Raw genomic sequence first — 17,328 nt, 5'->3', positions numbered from 1 at the left:
GATTGCCAGACATTTCACAGTGGAGTGGAATCGAGAAACGCAAAGTACAGTTGCTGATTTCAACGATCAAGCACAGAAACATTTGTTACCTCAACAGTTTCAATTATTGGGATTTCATTTTCGTAACCGGATTTTCAGCCAGTGGGAGGTAATCTGCCAACGCAGCGTCGTGTCAGATATCTGCAACTTGTTCTTGGACATTAAGGGCATTCAGCAGGCTCAATGACCCTTACGTTGCAAGTAAGGAATCCTAGTTTGCACTTATTCAGTTATTTACCGCTGAGTCTCCCTACTTACAACAACCTCTGGAAGTGTTTGAAGAGCAAAGATTTTGGCTTGTGGGAGGGACCATGTGGAAACAAGGAGTGCTTAAATAAAATTTCAGGTTATATTATTTAGAATTTGAAAACATTCAACAAAAATGGTTCATCGCATCGGTGGTTTAGTGGTAAAATTAGCCGTTGCCATCCTTATAGGACAGTTTCGGCTAGCCCCGGGTTCGATTCCCGGCCGATGCATTTTGCCCCAGTCTCGGAATCGGGGCGGTAGAGTTACTGTTATTTTTGCTGGCGTGCAGGGCCTGAAGTTTGGTCATTCGTGTGGGTCACGTGTTCGCCAACGTGGCACGAAGCTTCAAGCGTACATGTGCGGCGGAGCACGAACGCGGGTTGGATTTGGAGATTGCCGATTCCTTCTGGCTTGCGAGAAATGTCAATATTATAGAAACGTTTGCACTTTTGAAAACAAGGATATAAATGTTATAATTAAGGAAAACTTTATCAAATCAGCATCAGTCTCGGTGTCCTGGCGCAATGGTAGCGCGTTGGTTTTCGGTTTCAGCCGAAACTCGCCAAAGGTTGTAGGTTCGAGCCCTGCGGACATCGCTTTTTGCATACGAAGATGTTTTGGTTGAATGCCGTGCAGAGTATGATTGCATTTACATCGCACCCATGACAGTGACGGTACGGCGTTCTCACTGCTTGTTACGCATCATTGATTTTTACCAGCAGTTACAACCTTGAACGCAGCAAGCAACAAGGCACAAACAGCACGCGACCTCAAATGACAATCGACAACATGTCGTCACCCCAGGACCCCCATCCCCTCCCTTGGAACACGATCACACGGCTACACGACGTTTCATCGGCGATACACGGGCGGGAGATTGCGACTCGACATCCATATCCGTTTACAGACCTGGTCGATCGCTGACCGTTTTTGATATGAAACGGTCGTACCAAAGTTAAGAAGCTGGAAATTGTGGGTCCGGGTACCTGTGTGTACCGTCGTTGTGTCTCAGCTCTTGGACTGACAGCTTACGTGGCTTAGGTATTCAAGGGCTGTGACGTCAGTTCGCGATTATTGTGACGAGTCCATGGAGGATTAGAGGTTGAAGAGAGGGAGGGAGATTGGGATGGGCAGCTGGTGATGTGTTGGCATCATGTTGGATGCAACAAAGCTGCGCAACCGAGAGTAACCGCCAGGACGCGTCAAGGACGAGGTTCCCCGGAAACTGCTTCGATCTCCGTCTTCAGCCTGTTTCGCGGGGTTTGGTGGGGGATTTGCTGCAGAATGTCTTGGAGAATTGTGGATGTGAGAGTCTCGAAGCAACAGCTGCGGCTTTTTGAGATCGCGCCAATGAGATAAAATTCATTGCATAATTGCAGACGTGAAGTGCCGATTTGCTAAGTTGCAGTCATATTCAAAGTGGTCTTGCCGGTGTTCCGAATTGCTTGCCCTGCAATATTCGAGATTGATCGTCTCAGGTGTGGGACGACTTCCTCCACGGACTGTGGCTCGTTGGACTTGGAGGCGTCAGCTCAACACATGTTCTATTGGTGCGCAGAGTTTGCACACAATCTCCACTCATCCGGTTCTGAAGACCTGCTTCGACGTTGGGAAGTTTGAAACGCTCACGACCGGATGAGGTGCAGTAGTCGCTGAAGAGCAAAGACAACGAATGGCACCTGTTGTACGGAGTGACTCCGCATATGCGGTCATCCCAGGCCCACGGCACCCAGCTGCGCTTGTTCTTTGAGATCCCGCAGGTGGCGGCTGCTAGACCGAGGGCCTGTCGATCAGGCCTAGAGCCTCAGCAGTGAATTTTGCAAGTTTCAACTCTGAGATTGGTTGATTTCGGGCAGAGCTGACACGCCATTCGACAGTCGCAAGCTGCGTGCAACCTTGAACGGGCTTGCCGAGTTGTTCGTTGCGTGGCCTGGGTGGAGGTAAAGCAGCGATTGGTTCACTACGAGGCGGATTGGCTGGTGGGGTCACCGGCTGACAGCAAGCGTACGGATGGGTTTCTTGTTATGAAATGTTGAGCAAGAGATCGTGATAGAAACTGACAAGGTGCAGCGAGTGGCCCACAAAGGCAGCTGAAAATATGTTGATGGAAAACTGTAGAAAGTGTGGAGGAATGTAAAGACTCCGAAGCGGGGTGTTTGTTGTTGCTGAGGTCATAGTATCGCGCACTACCCAATGCGGAAGTGTCGAATTACGTGGAGGGGAAAGCCATGTGGGGAGCCATGTCGTTCGCCCGACACTGTTCTTCTTTGCGGTTGCAGTGATTTGGTTGAAGTACGCGTTAGGCCAGCCTTCATGATAGCGCGTAGTAAGCACGGTAAAGCTCTGCGATGCTGTTGGTCATGTTGGTCGGTTCGGGTGGAGAAGAACAGCTGTAACTTGACCAGCTGGCGCGTTCGAGCCAATTGCTCTCCGCGGCAAGAAACGCAGAACACGACAACAATCCGTCCAACCCTTTGAGACTGCGCGAACACAAACAAATCCTGGAAACGGCTCCTGGAGGAATTCAATTCGGTATCTATGGACTGTGTAAAGCGTGAGTTAGTAGTGGATCTATGCGCTATACGACGATTACGGTCAGACCACTGGTAAAAATGTGCCCAATCGGCCCTGCTCTTGTACATGAACGTAAGAAAGGACGGATTTCTAAACTTGACTGATCAAACCGTTGACGTCCAGTCCTTCGAAGCAACCAGGCAGACGGGTTACCGCGGATGCTCTTTCCGCCCAGTGTTTCCGTCCAGGGTCCCGCTAGTTTGGATACGCGAAAACTTAATTCTGAGCTGAGAGCACACAAGGTCAAGCTGGTGGTAAGACTCTAGAAAACGTTTGCGAATTGCGCTGAGCATGCGTGATACAAGAATGCTGTGGAGTTTGAACCTCGAAGTCCTGTCGTCTCCTGAAAGGTGAGGCGAAATACGAGTCTAGCGGTGAATCTGAATGCACCAAAAGTGGCAGGAGGGTGTTGACGGCAGTGGCTTGCCCAAAATTAGCCGTGGTTGTCGCGTCATCCCGGTTCGTCCTGCGCGAAACAGTGGGGTCTATTTGCATGGTGCAACAGCAACAGAATCCACCTCCAAGTGCACGCTGTGATTGTCAAGATCAGGCCACAAGATATTGGCAAACTTCTCGTCAGAAATTGTATGAGCAGGCGTGTCTCGCAATCAAACAAGATGACAGCAAATGTACATCAAACACGATCTCATCTCCTTGGGCGCGGGCGGCTTCCCCACGCGTTAGCGAGCGCCGCATTGTTTATCCCCGCCAGACGCGGAATATTTATTGACTGCGGTCAGTTGACGAAGCTGCAAGACCTGCAGCGATCTCGGTGGAGGACCCTGATTATGCCGTGCCGTGATGGCTGCACTGGCTGCTCTCGATAACTGCATGCACGCCGGGTGCGCGAGCCGCGATGAGGTTATATCATCCTCAAATTCAACATTGAATGAGAGCAGCTGCCCTGTCAACGAAGCGGGGTACAAACATGTCGGTGAGGTCTGAAGTCGCGGGCTTGGCCCTCAAGCGTCGTTAGATTCCTTATCGTATGCACGGCAGCGCTCCCACCGCCTGCGCCATCTGCTGCAAACGCTCAGCCGCGTGGATGCTGCTGCGTGGGCCCTCCCAACGCGGCCTGCAGTTGGGCAACTGCGTCTACTCGCTCTCGTGAAAGACCGGTCTCGTAACTGTTTACTGGATCCCTTTCGTATTAGTCGGGGCTAGAGGCGTCGAGCAGTGTATTTTTGGCGAGCTTCAATGGAGTTACGGAGTCAATGGCACGGCAATTGCGCACAGAGAATCTGATAAACGCACGAAACGCACAAAATCAATGACTGATGTCAAGAGCTCTTGGTGCTGGTGCATAGACCCTGGGCCAAGGCTGCTCCCGGGGCATCAAGATTCCGAGGCGACGCAAACGCATGCTCGGAATGCGCGAGAACCTCCCAGTTGGTGAAGACGAGCGTGAACTTCTGTTGTGTCCTGTTTCTTCGCGCCGGATTGCGCTCCGCACGGCAGCAAGACGAGGCTCTGGCGTGGTAGACCCTGGCCGCCATGCGAAAACTTGGCCGCTGCACCTCGCGGCTGCTAGCCAGAGGTGTGAAGATGGTGTAGGGATGGTGCTCGCGCTGCTCAACATCAGGCGCGCTCGAGCACCCTATAGGCCAGGGACGGTGCCGGGGGGGGGGGGGCAGCAGAGGGACGCTCCACTGGATGTATGCACTGAGTGCCGTGGCGGCTCTACGCTGTTCCAAGAGGCCACGGGCGAGCAGCCTACAATAGACAACTGCCTAGGCGATCGGCTCGATTGCAAGTATGGTGTGCGTGCGACGCCCTACACCCTCTGCAGCCTCGCTCCCCTCCCTGCCAGGCCGGAGAATAGAGAGGGCTTGCAGCGCAGTGCGTGTCAGCGCGTACAGCAGGCGACGTGAACACAGCAATTGTCGTGGGCTTGTGAGAGCAATTGCCCGCCAGACGCACTGTGACCGCATTGCAGCGGCCATGGGCAAATAATAATGGCTGGCGTGAGGGTAACTTATTGAACTGGCCTGCTGGGGCCCATGGCACGGACGCGAGGAGGACGACGCTAAGTCTACCCCCTTCTTTCGGAGACAGCAGCAACCTCACCAACTCTTCACCCGTTGCCGCAGCCTGCGCACCCTCTCTCCATATTTTTTCCTTTTCTGCTTGCTTCTTGACCCGTTCGTCGTTCGCCGCGCCCACGACTCGAGTGACCGTCCAATGCACGCTTGAACATCGTCTCGGGAGGCTTGGTACACTGCTGCCATCTCCGTCGAACCCACGACAGCCTCTCCGCGCCCGCTCGCCGTCGTTGCCTTCTATTCTCTGTTTTAATAGCTTTTCTGCTTTCCTTTGTAACAGGTACTGCTTTCCGCGTTGCCTGCTGTGCCCATTTGTGGCCTGTCCTGGTGGACTGTCGCCCAAGATGCCCGCCTCCCTTCACTCTGTGCCCTCCTACGACCGCCAATGGCCGAACTCCCCGTCATCAACGTCCATTTCCATCGTCTATCCAACGAAAGCGTCACATGACTAGAGTACCGCTGCTAACGCTGCCGCTCGGCGTAGGTTTCACACTTTCTGCTCAAGTCGCCGTCCCTGTCGACAGCAACCCCCAAGCCGACCTCGATCGAGCCTCGACAGTCGTGTTGTAACGAGTTCCCTATGGCTCAGGTACTTGCGCCAATCTCCCAGACGACCTCCCCCATTACAATGCCATATTCTCCCGACACCTACCAGAATGCGCCGTCGCAACCCCACCAGCAGCGCCAGCACATGCAGCGAAACTACAGTGGGCAGACTGCAGGCACAGGGTACAGGGGCACCTCTGCGCCAATAGCACCATACGCCTTCTCTAGCACTCCCCAGCTCCGGCAGGACAACCGATCTGTGTCGTCGCCAAACCCCCAGGCCGCACAACAGCAGCTTCCTGGCCATCGACAGCAAGCTCGCCTCGGCCATCCCTCTCATCCCTCCTCCTCATCCGACTCGACAGTGTCGACATCCGGCTCTTCCAGTCGCTCGCTCGCGCATGCCTCGAAAGATGACAGCGACATGAAGCCAATTGGTGACTTCACTGGCATCACGCTATCGACCGCCATCCCTGACCTCTCCCTCTCTCTCGACGATGCTCCTGTCAAAGCCTCACCAGGCCGCTACAGGCGAACTGCTGCAAGAACGGACTCGTCTGCTAGCATATCAACCGGTGGTTCCACACCAACAGCGACCCAACGCTCATCGATAGCAAGCACCCCCACGAACTCGACCCACGACACATCACTTGGTGACCATGATCTGACACCAACTGGCAGACCTGGGCACAGCCGGGCTAACAGCGCAGACAACACCCTTGTGCAAGTTGGCACGCAAGATTCTGCGAAGCGCTACAGGCGTCGCAGTTTCGCCGGCGTGGAAGGCAATTCGCAATTACCCAATGCCAGTTCTGCTGGGCCTGCCCCAGTGCAAACTGCGGCCCCCAGCACAGGGCGACCTGGGTCGAACTCAGGTCGACCTGGCAGCCGGCCAGCCTCGAGTCACAGCCATCAAAGGCAAGGCAGCGCCGGTAGCATACAGTCGAGTACGTCGACGAAACCACCAGCCCCAGCCGCTGCAGCATCGAAGCCCGGGAATGCTGCTGCGAAGGCAGCAGAGCCTGCACGACGAACTGCACCCTCTCCTTTGTCACAACCAATTTCCCCACCCGAACCATCGAATGCGGCGAATAAGCAAATTGGCAGCGAAGCCATGAAGCACCTTGCAGCAGTTAACGAAAAGGATAAGGGTATGAAGTCGCGTCTCAGGAGAGCATTTTCCTTCGGCAGTGCTGCCGAACTGCGACGCGCTTCTGCGGAAAACGCTGTTGCAGCTGAACGCGCAAGACTGAGGAAAGACAAGTACCAGACTGATGAGGATGCGGAACAGGCTGCCATCATTGCACAGCAGGAAGCTGCTGGTATTGGTGCTGGTATCTACTCTGGTCAGGGTGGAATGGGCTCGAACGACAATTTGTCCATCCAATCAGCTGCTTCGTCCGCCTCGATCATGCTTCGAAAGATGGGTAGTGGGATGAAGAAGGGCACCAGGTCTATCAAGGGACTTTTCAGACCGAAATCTGTCATTGGTGTACCGGCTGCTGACGGGCCCATTTCCAGGCCCAGTGTCGGTCAGGTCTCTATGGTCTCAGTCGAAGCAGAACGTCAGAAGGTCAACGTCAACGCAAATGCCCACGATCAAGTCCGCGGTGGCACCGGATACCCCAGGCTCGAACGTAACTCGATTGATGCTGGGCGCACGGCAGAGATGGTCAATGCTGACGGCTCGTCCGCCAGTGACATGGCAAGGAAGAGCATCGTTGGTGGAGACCGTGAGCGTGCCGAGATCCTTTCGAATATGAAGAAGGGCATCTTGAAGCGTAAGTTCATAGTCGCTCACCACGCTCTAGGGTGACATTACTAACAGCGCATAGGCAATGGAACCAACTCGGACTCTGGTTCGCCCACCATGCGACCTCTCGACGGACCCAATCCAACGTTCGCCATCAATGCTCCGATCACCCCTACTCACGAGAAGGGCAAAGCGAACAGCGATGATTACTTCACGAAGCCCCCGAAGATTACGAACGGAAGCACGAGAAGCCTCCCGGTCACACCAGCGGCTGGTTCTAGGAATATAACTTTCAGCCCACGCATCCAGTTTCACGACGCATGGTCACCTCACGATTACGACCGCCGAGGAGACATCGCGACATGCAACAGACTCACACCTATGCTTGCGCAACAAATCAAGGAGGAGCTCAACTCTTTCAAAATGGTATGTATTCCCATGTCCAACTCACATATGGCTTCGACTAACCATGCTCAGGAGATGGAAGTACACGAGTCGTCGAAACCTCACACACATTTCTTCTAATGATTATGCATCCACTTCTTGGACATGGCGTCTTGGCGAATACCTTCCAACCTCAGCACTTGGGAATTGGAGCACACAGCATTTACGAGTTGACCGTTAGCTCAAGTTCCATTTTCTGGTTACGACGGATTTGTCCTTTTCTGTCTTAGCGAGCATTTACAACCAGTTAGAGAAAGAAGAAGCATGGAAAGGGGGAACCACCAAGCGAAGGACATAATGCTCCAGCTCGACATTTTCCTTTCTCTATTGCTTCTTTCCTTATCAAATCTCTACCAGTGGTCCCGATCGAAATCTGAAATATTTCTTACCTCTACTACTACTCCCCTGCGAGCAAACTCCATCACTAGGCGCGGTTTTTTTGCTGTCATTTTTGCGCTCTCTTGTGTTCCTCCTTATCTCATTATTGCGCAGTCCGTCCATGCGAGTTTCGTTACTGGACTCACTTGGCTGGCTTCAGTGGTCCGACGGTAGTAATGGCTTTTGAGCGTATCGTGGGCTGTGCCGACTAGTTGTGTAATTGAGAAAGCAATATTGCGGTGTTCTCTCCGCTTGAATTCCAGCCTCTTACCACTCCACCAAGAAAACGCTGTGAGGTGAATGTCTGACTTAGCATCAAATATACCGAATCATCGATCAGCAACCGACGAAGCACCTCACCGCCGCAACCGCCGCGATGATCCTTGTCAACAGAGATCATGCCAGCCTCCTGCTATCCAGAAAAAGTCCGCGCCGTGCTGATCTCACGTACGGATACGTATCTCTCGCCCTACAACACCAACGCTCCTCACAAACAGCATATCTACGCGCAGCCTCATTACGCACCACACGCTGTGCGACCACACCTCGGCTTGACCTCACATCGGTTCTTTCCCTTCCTTAGCCTGCATGAGCTCCACCCCATTGTACACGGTTTATTGCTCTTTGCCAATCATCTGCGATCGATTATGTAGAAAAGTCAACGATTACGGTCAACGCTGTATCCCTCGTAGAGTGTTTCAATAGCAAGCTGCGAGCTTCTTGGTTGAGGGTATTTCTGGTTGAGTCTGGCGTGAGTTTAAGTGGTAAAAGATAGATAAGGCAGTGTGGATATTAGTGAGGATGTGAGTGGATCCTTAAGGAGACACTGTGATGTGAATGGTGTGTGTGTTGTTCGAAAGGAGCGAGGGTTTGCATGATTTTGACAGAGTTGGGTGGAGTGACGGGTTGGATGAAGATTGGTATGCTGGGAAGGGCTGGATGGCGTTGATCGCTAATGCGTTTTCCCAAACGACCGCATCCGGGCAAGATTGTTGCGGCCTGTGGTCTCGCTCTTGTGGAGTATGATGGGAGAATGGCTTTGACAGTTTGGCTTGGTTGCTGTGGGCAGGCTCAGTGGCCAGCATGGACAGGAAGTGTGTGGGCCATTTTCCGAGCATTGATTGGTATCTTCTAGCTTGTTACTATCGAACACCCAGTCGTAGGTTGTCACGTCGTCTGTGCCGTCGAGATGCAAAGAAATGCGGGCGAGATGGAGCAATGCAGAATCACCATCTACCAGCCAGACTCTCCAATCAGCAACATCGTAGATAGAAATGGGATGAGTGACTGTTATTTGAAGAAGATCAGGAAAGAAGCTTTCTCGATGCAACTTGACCAAAGGCTCTTTCTGGTTCACGCAAAAGCTGGCACCACCAATCGCATGCATACCTGCTTCGACATACTTGGCGGTCAATAACAATTGATGACAGCGACCGCCTGAGTCCCAATGCTGAGATGGCGAGGTTGGAGGTTGGATGCCCTTCACATGTGTCAGATGAGAAGCCTCGAAAGCTGGTCGCAGCACATACCGCAGAGATCTGTCGATCCAGAACACCAGCCAACGATATAAGTACTGAAACAAGTGATCGAAGCGACTGAGTTTTGCTTGAACTGATATCCAGCGCATCCAACGACTGTCGAAGTAAGATATCCTTTTTTCTGGGCTGTCACTGACGAAGCAGTGCCATATCACGACACTTGCCGTGGCGACAGCTGCGACTAACAGTGAATTGAAGCCTTTCATGATGACCCTCTCACCAACAAGTACCACCTGAGCAGATGGGACGAGACTGGCCATTGTGCACAAGGAAATTTCGAGACCCGGCCTCGAATCTGGCTTGAGGAGAGTTGGAAAGCCGGTGACGAGAATGGGATTTCGCAGCAAACATGCCCCACACAAGCCGCTCCCGTTGCTATCATCAACGGTTGATTGCTCGAAGTCTAAAACGAAGGAGCATGTGCCAGTTTTCTTGACTATACGACCACTGCTACTTCGGCGAAGGCTGACGATGCGAGGGCAAGTGGCAACACTTTCCCCGTACTGTGAAAGCCGGACAGCGGAGTCGAGTGAGAACCACCAATCGCCTCTGTGGGTATATGTATGTACACAGTTCTGCGTGTCATTGTCCATGAAGGAAGTACGTGCTTAGCCTGATGGCCGAGTTCTTGAAGTAGTGCTTCTCTCATAAGATCTGGTGGAGCAAACGCTCGTCCTTCTACAACAGTATTCGCCTCCGAAACGCGTGAACTAGACGTTATGAATAATTGACGATCGAAGCCAGGATCATTGCGTTGGATGGTATCGAAGTGATTGTATGGACCAAATTCAATTCCGACACCAGCAAGTAGTGAACCACGAGCAAAACATTCCGAGATGTGTTCCTGGTCCTCGTCACGAAAAGCAACTCTATCATCTGCACCGTTGGATGTTGCATGGCCTGCAAAGTCGGTTATTGCGGTTCCATCGCTTGAGAGAATGACGAACCCCCTTGTAGCGGTCCTGTCTAGTTCGACTCGTTGCTCAGTATTCATCGTGACGACCTCCTGGTCAACATCCGTCAGATCAGGAACTTCTACATGGTGGAAGGCTCGGGCGCTCACATTCATTCTATTCCGTTCTGCATGATCTGGGGTCTGGCCTAATACCACCTCTTTCTGTTCCGACATAATCAACACTTGCGATGGTCGGCCATCGGGTGCTAGCGTTGAATCAAAAGCTGGCTGTTTGCCGCGCTTGTTTGCGCCCAACTGTCTCGAGTCGGAGCAATTCATCAACCGCCCCAAGTGGGTAGCCTTGAGCCCCAGAGAGGCTTCCCCAAGTCTGCGTCTCAAACGGGAGATGAATCGTGGTGAAGCGCTGGAACCTGTGTCACTTGTATCTAAATTGACCGCCAATTTCGCAGGGGCAATTGTAAATTGAGTGGCCAAAGGCGTTGATACGTTCTTAGAGGCCGTGACTGGGACTTGATCGCTCACATTGGCAACAGGTATATCGGCTTCGCTGTGGATAAGACTCCAGATTGAGGGTTCGGACGACGGTCCAGCGACTACCCTTGGAACAATAGAGAGAAATTGGGAGGGCAAGGTTGTCTGCGTCGCTTCTTGTGGCGTATGAGCTGTCGTGTTATGAATGTATGACTCCAAAGAGGGATGATGAACAATGTTCGTACGCGTTGCAATTCGGGATATTTGATCACGGTAATCTTTGCCTGAAAGTGCTGATCCCATGGAGCGCTGCAGCTCGTTTCGATCACGGCTAGCCGGCTGCAATAAATAAGGAGTCTGACGTAATGGTCGCGGCGAGTCGGAACGCTCTCGCGTTCTCCTAAAGGCATCAATTATTGAGGTGCGTAGAGTAGTGTCGACGGCTGTCTCTCCTCCAGAACTTCCTTCGCTAATGCTCAAGGAGTCTCTACGAGCCAAAATATCGCCTGGCCACTATTTGTCGAAAGTCCACGAAGGCCTTCTAGGTTCAAGAAGCTCGTCGCCAAAGGTTGATCCATAACAGTCAATGCATCCATTGTTTCCTGCACCTGAGCAGCATCCGCATCGGTCATGGCAGCCATCACGAGTTCTTTCGGGATTTATGGCCAGCCTAATCGTTTGCGATTAAGAAGAGGCTGGTAACAACTATGGATAATCCTCCGTGTTACGTCTGAGGTATCATAGAGCAGGCTGATGAAAGGGTAAGGAAGCAAGCTGAAGACAGCTGCAGCGAATCAGATGTAGACATGACAGCAGAGGGCAAGGGATATGATCCCGAAAAGAGCGGACCAGATACATCGCAATTTGAGTGTACTTCTTAGCAACGTATGAATCGGCAGACACCAAAAGTCAGACTGCGGTGTGGCGCAGCGCTTCATGAGCGGAATGGCCTGCGGATACTGGACATAGTGCGCATGGATGACTGGATTTGCCATAGTCAAAGCAGAGCCAGTAATGGAAGAAAGCTCGATTGCAATGTACGGTCAATCGCCTTTGTACTCGCAAGACGTTGAAGAGTCGTCGATAGGAGGTATTGATGGACAAGGTTACGTGCTGCGGACAACGCTAAAAGCAGTTTCCTGCTTTGCACCGCCCACTCAATAGACTTAGGCACCCGAAAGACAGACCGGAAAGGTCACAACACGATGAGTGATTACCGAAGAGGAGGTCGTGAACAGCATGCGAATCGATGATTCTTGCAACGAGTGCAATGTCTGAGTGAGTTGAGGGTTGGTGGCTGGCCACTGGGTTTACTTAAGCTAGTGCTAGCGCGGGTCTGCCATTGGCTCAACGATAGGAAATGGACGATCACGTGTGGCGCTAGAATGCGAAGCGAGATTCACAAACGCGCCTTCCACATCGATCGAATTCGAAAGACAGAGCTTCGACTAACCAACAGCCCTCGACAAGCCGCCATCATGTGTGAGTATAAGCCCTACCGTGTCTCACACATTTCTGCAATGCGATATTATCTTCCTGGGCACCGCGAAATTCTCGAGTGTCCGGGAGGCGAGATCGCAAATTTGCAGATCGCAAGCAGTCTATCTCGAGCAGACAAACTGACAGTTTCATAGCGCTCGTCTCCGGAGAGAAGTCTAAGTACGTTCCCAGCAACACGTTGCCTTGAAATCGCCAACGATGCCTTCCTCGCGCGCCCTCGCTATCGCACCTGCGCCCGTCTGAGCCCGACACTCGATGCTAGGCCTTTCCTCGATCTTCGACAGCATGCTGAAAGAGGAGGAACTCAACACCGACCGTCGTGGCAATGAACACAACATACACAATGGTGGAGGACTAGCATACTGTCTGGAAACGGGAGAGGTGCTTGCATCGGCGTGGCAGACTCAATGGGCGAAAGCCTTTGAGGAGCCCGACGAATGCACATCTTGACTATAATGCGTGTGCTTGAACAGCAATGCTGACTTGCCACAGCTTCCAGTACATCATCCGTTTGTTGAACACAAACGTCGATGGAAAGCAGAAGGTCATGTACGCCTTGACCAAGATCAAGGGTGTCGGTCGCCGCTACTCCAACTTGGTCTGCAAGAAGGCCGATGTTGATCTGAGCAAGCGCGCCGGTGACCTCACCTCTGAGGAGCTTGAGCGCATTGTCACCATCATCCAGAACCCTCTGCAGTGTATGTTGTACCTTATCTCTTCACAACTCCTTGATTTAACGCTCCACAGACAAGATCCCGACCTGGTTCCTCAACAGGCAGCGCGACATTGTCGACGGCAAGGACACTCAGGTCCTCGCCAACGGTGTCGACTCCAAGCTCCGTGACGACCTCGAGCGCCTCAAGAAGATCCGTGCTCACCGTGGTCTCCGTCACTACTGGGGCCTCCGCGTCCGTGGTCAGCACTCCAAGACCACTGGTCGCCGCGGCCGAACCGTTGGTGTCTCCAAGAAGAAGGGCTAAATATTATGCGCTCTCAGCTGGGGTCAGCTACGGGCTTGTGTGGTGTATCAAGGCTTTACGAAACGGATCGAGCACTTACGGTGTTCATCAGTGGCATTCATTGGCTGGAATGTACACTTCATATGAAGCTCAACGGTGGATGGCGAAAGGAAAGGGTAAGGTTGAAAATACAGCCTGTACCAAAAATTACCAACGATTCCAATCTTCACTGTGTCTGTTAGTTCACTTTGCATGCTTTTCTGCCTCACACAATTTGACCATGTATGCTTAGGTCTCCGAGTGGCACCACGACGCTATCAAGCCTTATCGAACATTCGACACTACTGCATCGCTCTTCGAAAGCGGCTATTGCATCTTGCATCTGCAGCCATTCAAGACATGACAGCTGTTGTCGAGGCGCATGATGCACGATCCCGTATGCGTGATCTCACTGCATTAACCCGTATCGACATTGTTGTGGTTCATCTCAGGAAATGCGATATTGTAATTACCCAAATGCAATTGAATCTCGAGTACTCTACATAGTACAACAGAGCCATCTAGTCGTGAGGTCGTAATCATAAGTCGTCAGTCGTAACCATCATGCCATAACCGTGTCGTCAAGTCGTAAGTCGTACTCGCTCGTTCGTGTCGTGAAAAAAAAGCGCCGAAGACATGCACATAAGAAAACCCGTGCACCAGGAAATGGCAAAAGTGGCGAACCGAATCAAAAGTGACGGATGGAAACCCTCACCAGAGGCGTGAACTCATCGACCACGCTGTCTCTCCCTCTCCACACACCTCATCCCATCAGGGATTTAGTCCCACCACACCCTCCTCACCCTCCCATTCCCGCTCAAGATATTAAGCACTTCAGCACTACCTGTCTGTACTCCATATATTCTCCCCACAACATCGCCGATGTCCATCCAGCTCAATCTATGAACATCGTACAAATCCAGTACAACCCTTACAAGCCACGGGGACGTCATAGGGAAGGCGGGGTCTTGGAAGGCAAATGGCGAGGTAGGGCTAATATCAGTTATGTCCGACGAGAGAGGCGGAAGGCTGAGGTGTGGTGGAGAGAGGCGGGCGCGCTTGGTAGGCGGGTGGGAAGACAGGGCGTCTGAGGGTCGAGGCGCACGTGAGCTCTGAAAGAGACCGAGGAGGTTCCCCTCCGGTAGATCCATGATTTGGTCCGTATCTTCGTCTTCTGCGTCTCCCTCTGGCAAGTACTGTAACTCCACACTATGTTCAGACTTCGTGGGTGAGCTTGCTGTAGAGATTGACATAGCACTACTTGTATCCGACATGCTCTCATCGCTCATCTTGGTTCTGAGCGGCAGGAGGACATGGTGCTGAGGTACTGTCTTTGCGGTATTGATACTGCCGGTGGATTTTGAGAAAGGTGATTCCTCGATGGGAGTTGAGGCGTTAAGTCTACTGATCGATGAAGGTGAGTCGAAAGAGAATGACTGTGAACGTATGCGGACCTTTGGGCTTGGTGTCCGCGGTGGTGCTGCAAGGAAGGCTGCCATGATGGCTGCTGGTCCGATGCAGTGCAGCTGAAGCCGTGAATAGGGTATGAACAATGTCAAGTAGCTGACCTCTCCTGGAGAGGGAAGGATAGTGAGGAAGATGAAGGCCTAAGCCTGCCCGTCAAGGCTGCCGCTAGTGGGTTTCTTATTCTCTTTTTCTTTACACCATGTCCTTCCATCGCACACCATAGGACACCTATGCGGCCGTTTCGCTGGCCCTGCAGGGCGATATGCAACCACACCACGCGCCCACGCACCCGATGAGGCGCTTTACAGGACGCTAATGTCCACATTCACGGAATACGGGGAAGGGGTTTAAGATGCCAATGGACGGACAATAGATGAGATGCAGTGCGTTGGGGGGACAACGCACTCTGCATTGAACTCTGTGTGGAGGAGATAGTTCGGGTGAGATACGGCGAGAGGACACCGAAAGAAATGCTTCTGACCAGGACTGAAGATTCGAAAGGAAATTAGCATCGAGTGCCGCTCCGCTCAAGGTGTAGGAATGGAAATAAAACGAGTCAAGGAGTTGAACGTGGAGGTTTATAACGACTTCACAGAACGATTGCAAACGATTGTGCGATGGCTGCGGATCGTCCCGGAAAAGCTGACTGTGCTATAGAATAGTCGGGAAGTCAGGCGACTTCGAGATACCGTGAGAGAGTCGCGACGTTGGCGGAGTGACGTGGTGAGCAGGGGATGGTTGTGCATGCAGCCTCAAATGCTATTCGCTAATCAGCAGATAGACTGGCGCCAACGCACGAAGGATGCATAACGATGGAATAGCCAGCTCTGAGTGGTGGAGGTAAACTTGCTGGAAGTGGGAGCACACGGTAGTGTATGAGCATAGGCAATGGAAAGTGACTGAAGGAAAAGTGCTTTTTTGGGTAAGAATAGTGTGAATTGCTGAATGTATGTGCACATCTCACCTGTTGCAAGGGGGGGGAACAACCATAGAACCGTAGTTAGTGTCGAACACAGTTAAGCGCGAACCCTGAGTGCCTGGAGGTACCCCAAGGCCTGATGAATCGCACGTCTGCCCGGTACTGCCGAAATCCCTTGTCTCGAAGACCGGATATCGTTGGGTATCGTTTTGTGTGGGTCGGGCCGGCGGATGGGGAAGGGGCACGCATATGTGCCTAAACGAACTCGAATTCGGTTCGGTGCCCTGGAGGTGGAGGGTCTTCAGGCGCTCAGGCACGATGCAATGAGGCGACCGACTGCATACACGTGAGGTAGAGACTGCTGCGCACAGCTCGCCCCTCAACGTGTCACCACTCAATCGTCGGCGCCAACAGCCATTTCCATGACCTCGACGTTTCCTCGGCCCTTGGTTTGGCTCTCAATAAACTCATTAAGGCCCTTGAACGCACCAGGCTCGACGAGACCGACAGCTTCCCACTCAGCGCCCATGGTGTCCTGGCTCTCGACCTTCTCCATGAACGCCAATATTGTGTCCTTGACTGTGCCGGTGGTTGCCTTCTCTTCACCTTCTGCCTGTGCTTTCGGTGCGCTCTTGACGGCCTGCTTGAGCACCGAGGTGGGGCAGCTGACCCGCAGCTTCATCTGCATTCGTGCGACCGGGATCGGCTGGTGGGCGATAAGAGCCTTCATGGCGAACAAGGCTTGTGACTTGGCAGATTTTGTTGTGACGATACCGCTCCACTTGGGCAATGCTGCAGCCTTGCCCTTCTCTTCACCATCTGGTGTCTCCGTCCCTGCCTTATGTTCTTGCTGTTGCGCCTGAGTTTGCGAGCTCAGCTGATCCAACGCCTTCTCTATCATGCCTGTAGTATAGACGCGCTTCGTCCTGGGGTCTACCAGCTTGCCTGCAACGATGTCGATGACTTCGTTCTTCGTGCGCTCTAATTCGGCACCGCGCTCTTTCTCTCCAACTTGTAGTTCGCCATGATCTAAGATCTCTAGGATGATCTCCTCCATGGGCTTCTTGCCAAACGCCTTGTCGAGGTCGGCCTTCGGTGCCGCCTGGCCTTTGCTGACATTGAGGAAGACGTTTTCGATCTGGAGGACATTCGAGAGATCTTTCTCGATCTTGTTGCGCCACTCGAGGACCTTGTTCTTGTAGCAGGCGATTTCAAAGCGCTTCTTGCCTGCGCAGCGTCAGTGACTGTTCAGCAACAAATATCAGTGGGGGTGTATGCGCACCCTTCTTCATGCGCACCAACGAGACGTTGGTGAGCTTGATCTGATTTGATGGCTGGTTAATAGGCATTTTGTGCACTCGTGTTCACTGTATCAGATAGTGCACAAACGTGTTGCCGCGCAGATATAAAAGTTGCGCACGGACGGCGCGGGGATGGATGACATCGTTTCGACTCACGGAGGCGCGCTAGGCCCAATCTGGAAGCCATGCAGGA

The 17,328-nt window shown here is 52.6% G+C and overlaps 6 protein-coding genes and 2 non-coding genes across 8 annotated transcripts; 5 read left to right on the top strand and 3 right to left on the bottom strand.

Moving 5' to 3' along the window:
• Window positions 1–431: 431 nt before the first annotated feature.
• On the top strand, window positions 432–518 carry BU25DRAFT_t135. The gene has a single exon. It is a non-coding gene; the product is annotated as a tRNA-Gly (tRNA).
• Window positions 519–798: 280 nt separating this feature from the next.
• BU25DRAFT_t136 lies at window positions 799–884 on the top strand. The gene has a single exon. It is a non-coding gene; the product is annotated as a tRNA-Arg (tRNA).
• Window positions 885–5,532: 4,648 nt separating this feature from the next.
• Window positions 5,533–7,728, top strand: BU25DRAFT_352090 (uncharacterized protein; the record flags this gene model as incomplete). The annotated part of the gene is made up of 3 exons (XM_033703387.1): window positions 5,533–7,231; window positions 7,286–7,629; window positions 7,681–7,728. The coding sequence occupies 3 exons, from the start codon at window positions 5,533–5,535 to the stop codon at window positions 7,726–7,728; spliced, it is 2,091 nt and encodes a 696-aa protein (XP_033556752.1).
• Window positions 7,729–7,820: 92 nt separating this feature from the next.
• BU25DRAFT_210998 (uncharacterized protein) lies at window positions 7,821–8,299 on the top strand. The gene has a single exon (XM_033701198.1). The coding sequence runs from the start codon at window positions 7,912–7,914 to the stop codon at window positions 8,197–8,199; it is 288 nt and encodes a 95-aa protein (XP_033556751.1). The 5' UTR covers window positions 7,821–7,911; the 3' UTR covers window positions 8,200–8,299.
• A 1,700-nt stretch (window positions 8,300–9,999) lies between these two features.
• On the bottom strand, window positions 10,000–11,591 carry BU25DRAFT_480574 (uncharacterized protein; the record flags this gene model as incomplete). Its single annotated transcript, XM_033711056.1, has 2 exons — window positions 10,000–11,463; window positions 11,559–11,591. The coding sequence occupies 2 exons, from the start codon at window positions 11,589–11,591 to the stop codon at window positions 10,000–10,002; spliced, it is 1,497 nt and encodes a 498-aa protein (XP_033556750.1).
• An 837-nt stretch (window positions 11,592–12,428) lies between these two features.
• BU25DRAFT_434863 (ribosomal protein S13) lies at window positions 12,429–13,430 on the top strand (the record flags this gene model as incomplete). Its single annotated transcript, XM_033708879.1, has 4 exons — window positions 12,429–12,432; window positions 12,585–12,609; window positions 12,943–13,148; window positions 13,198–13,430. The coding sequence occupies 4 exons, from the start codon at window positions 12,429–12,431 to the stop codon at window positions 13,428–13,430; spliced, it is 468 nt and encodes a 155-aa protein (XP_033556749.1).
• Window positions 13,431–14,227: 797 nt separating this feature from the next.
• On the bottom strand, window positions 14,228–14,947 carry BU25DRAFT_352045 (uncharacterized protein; the record flags this gene model as incomplete). Its single annotated transcript, XM_033703384.1, has 2 exons — window positions 14,228–14,558; window positions 14,646–14,947. 2 exons carry the CDS (start codon window positions 14,945–14,947, stop codon window positions 14,228–14,230), a joined length of 633 nt encoding a protein of 210 aa, XP_033556748.1.
• Window positions 14,948–16,228: 1,281 nt separating this feature from the next.
• On the bottom strand, window positions 16,229–17,183 carry BU25DRAFT_352041 (Shwachman-Bodian-diamond syndrome protein; the record flags this gene model as incomplete). Its single annotated transcript, XM_033703383.1, has 2 exons — window positions 16,229–17,061; window positions 17,117–17,183. 2 exons carry the CDS (start codon window positions 17,181–17,183, stop codon window positions 16,229–16,231), a joined length of 900 nt encoding a protein of 299 aa, XP_033556747.1.
• Between the last annotated feature and the right edge of the window lie 145 nt (window positions 17,184–17,328).

Source organism: Macroventuria anomochaeta (genome assembly GCF_010093625.1).
Source record: "Macroventuria anomochaeta strain CBS 525.71 unplaced genomic scaffold BU25scaffold_44, whole genome shotgun sequence".
NCBI lineage: Eukaryota > Fungi > Ascomycota > Dothideomycetes > Pleosporales > Didymellaceae > Macroventuria > Macroventuria anomochaeta.
The sequence above is the reverse complement of the archived record's forward strand: the minus strand, read 5'-3'. Positions and strand labels throughout refer to the sequence as shown.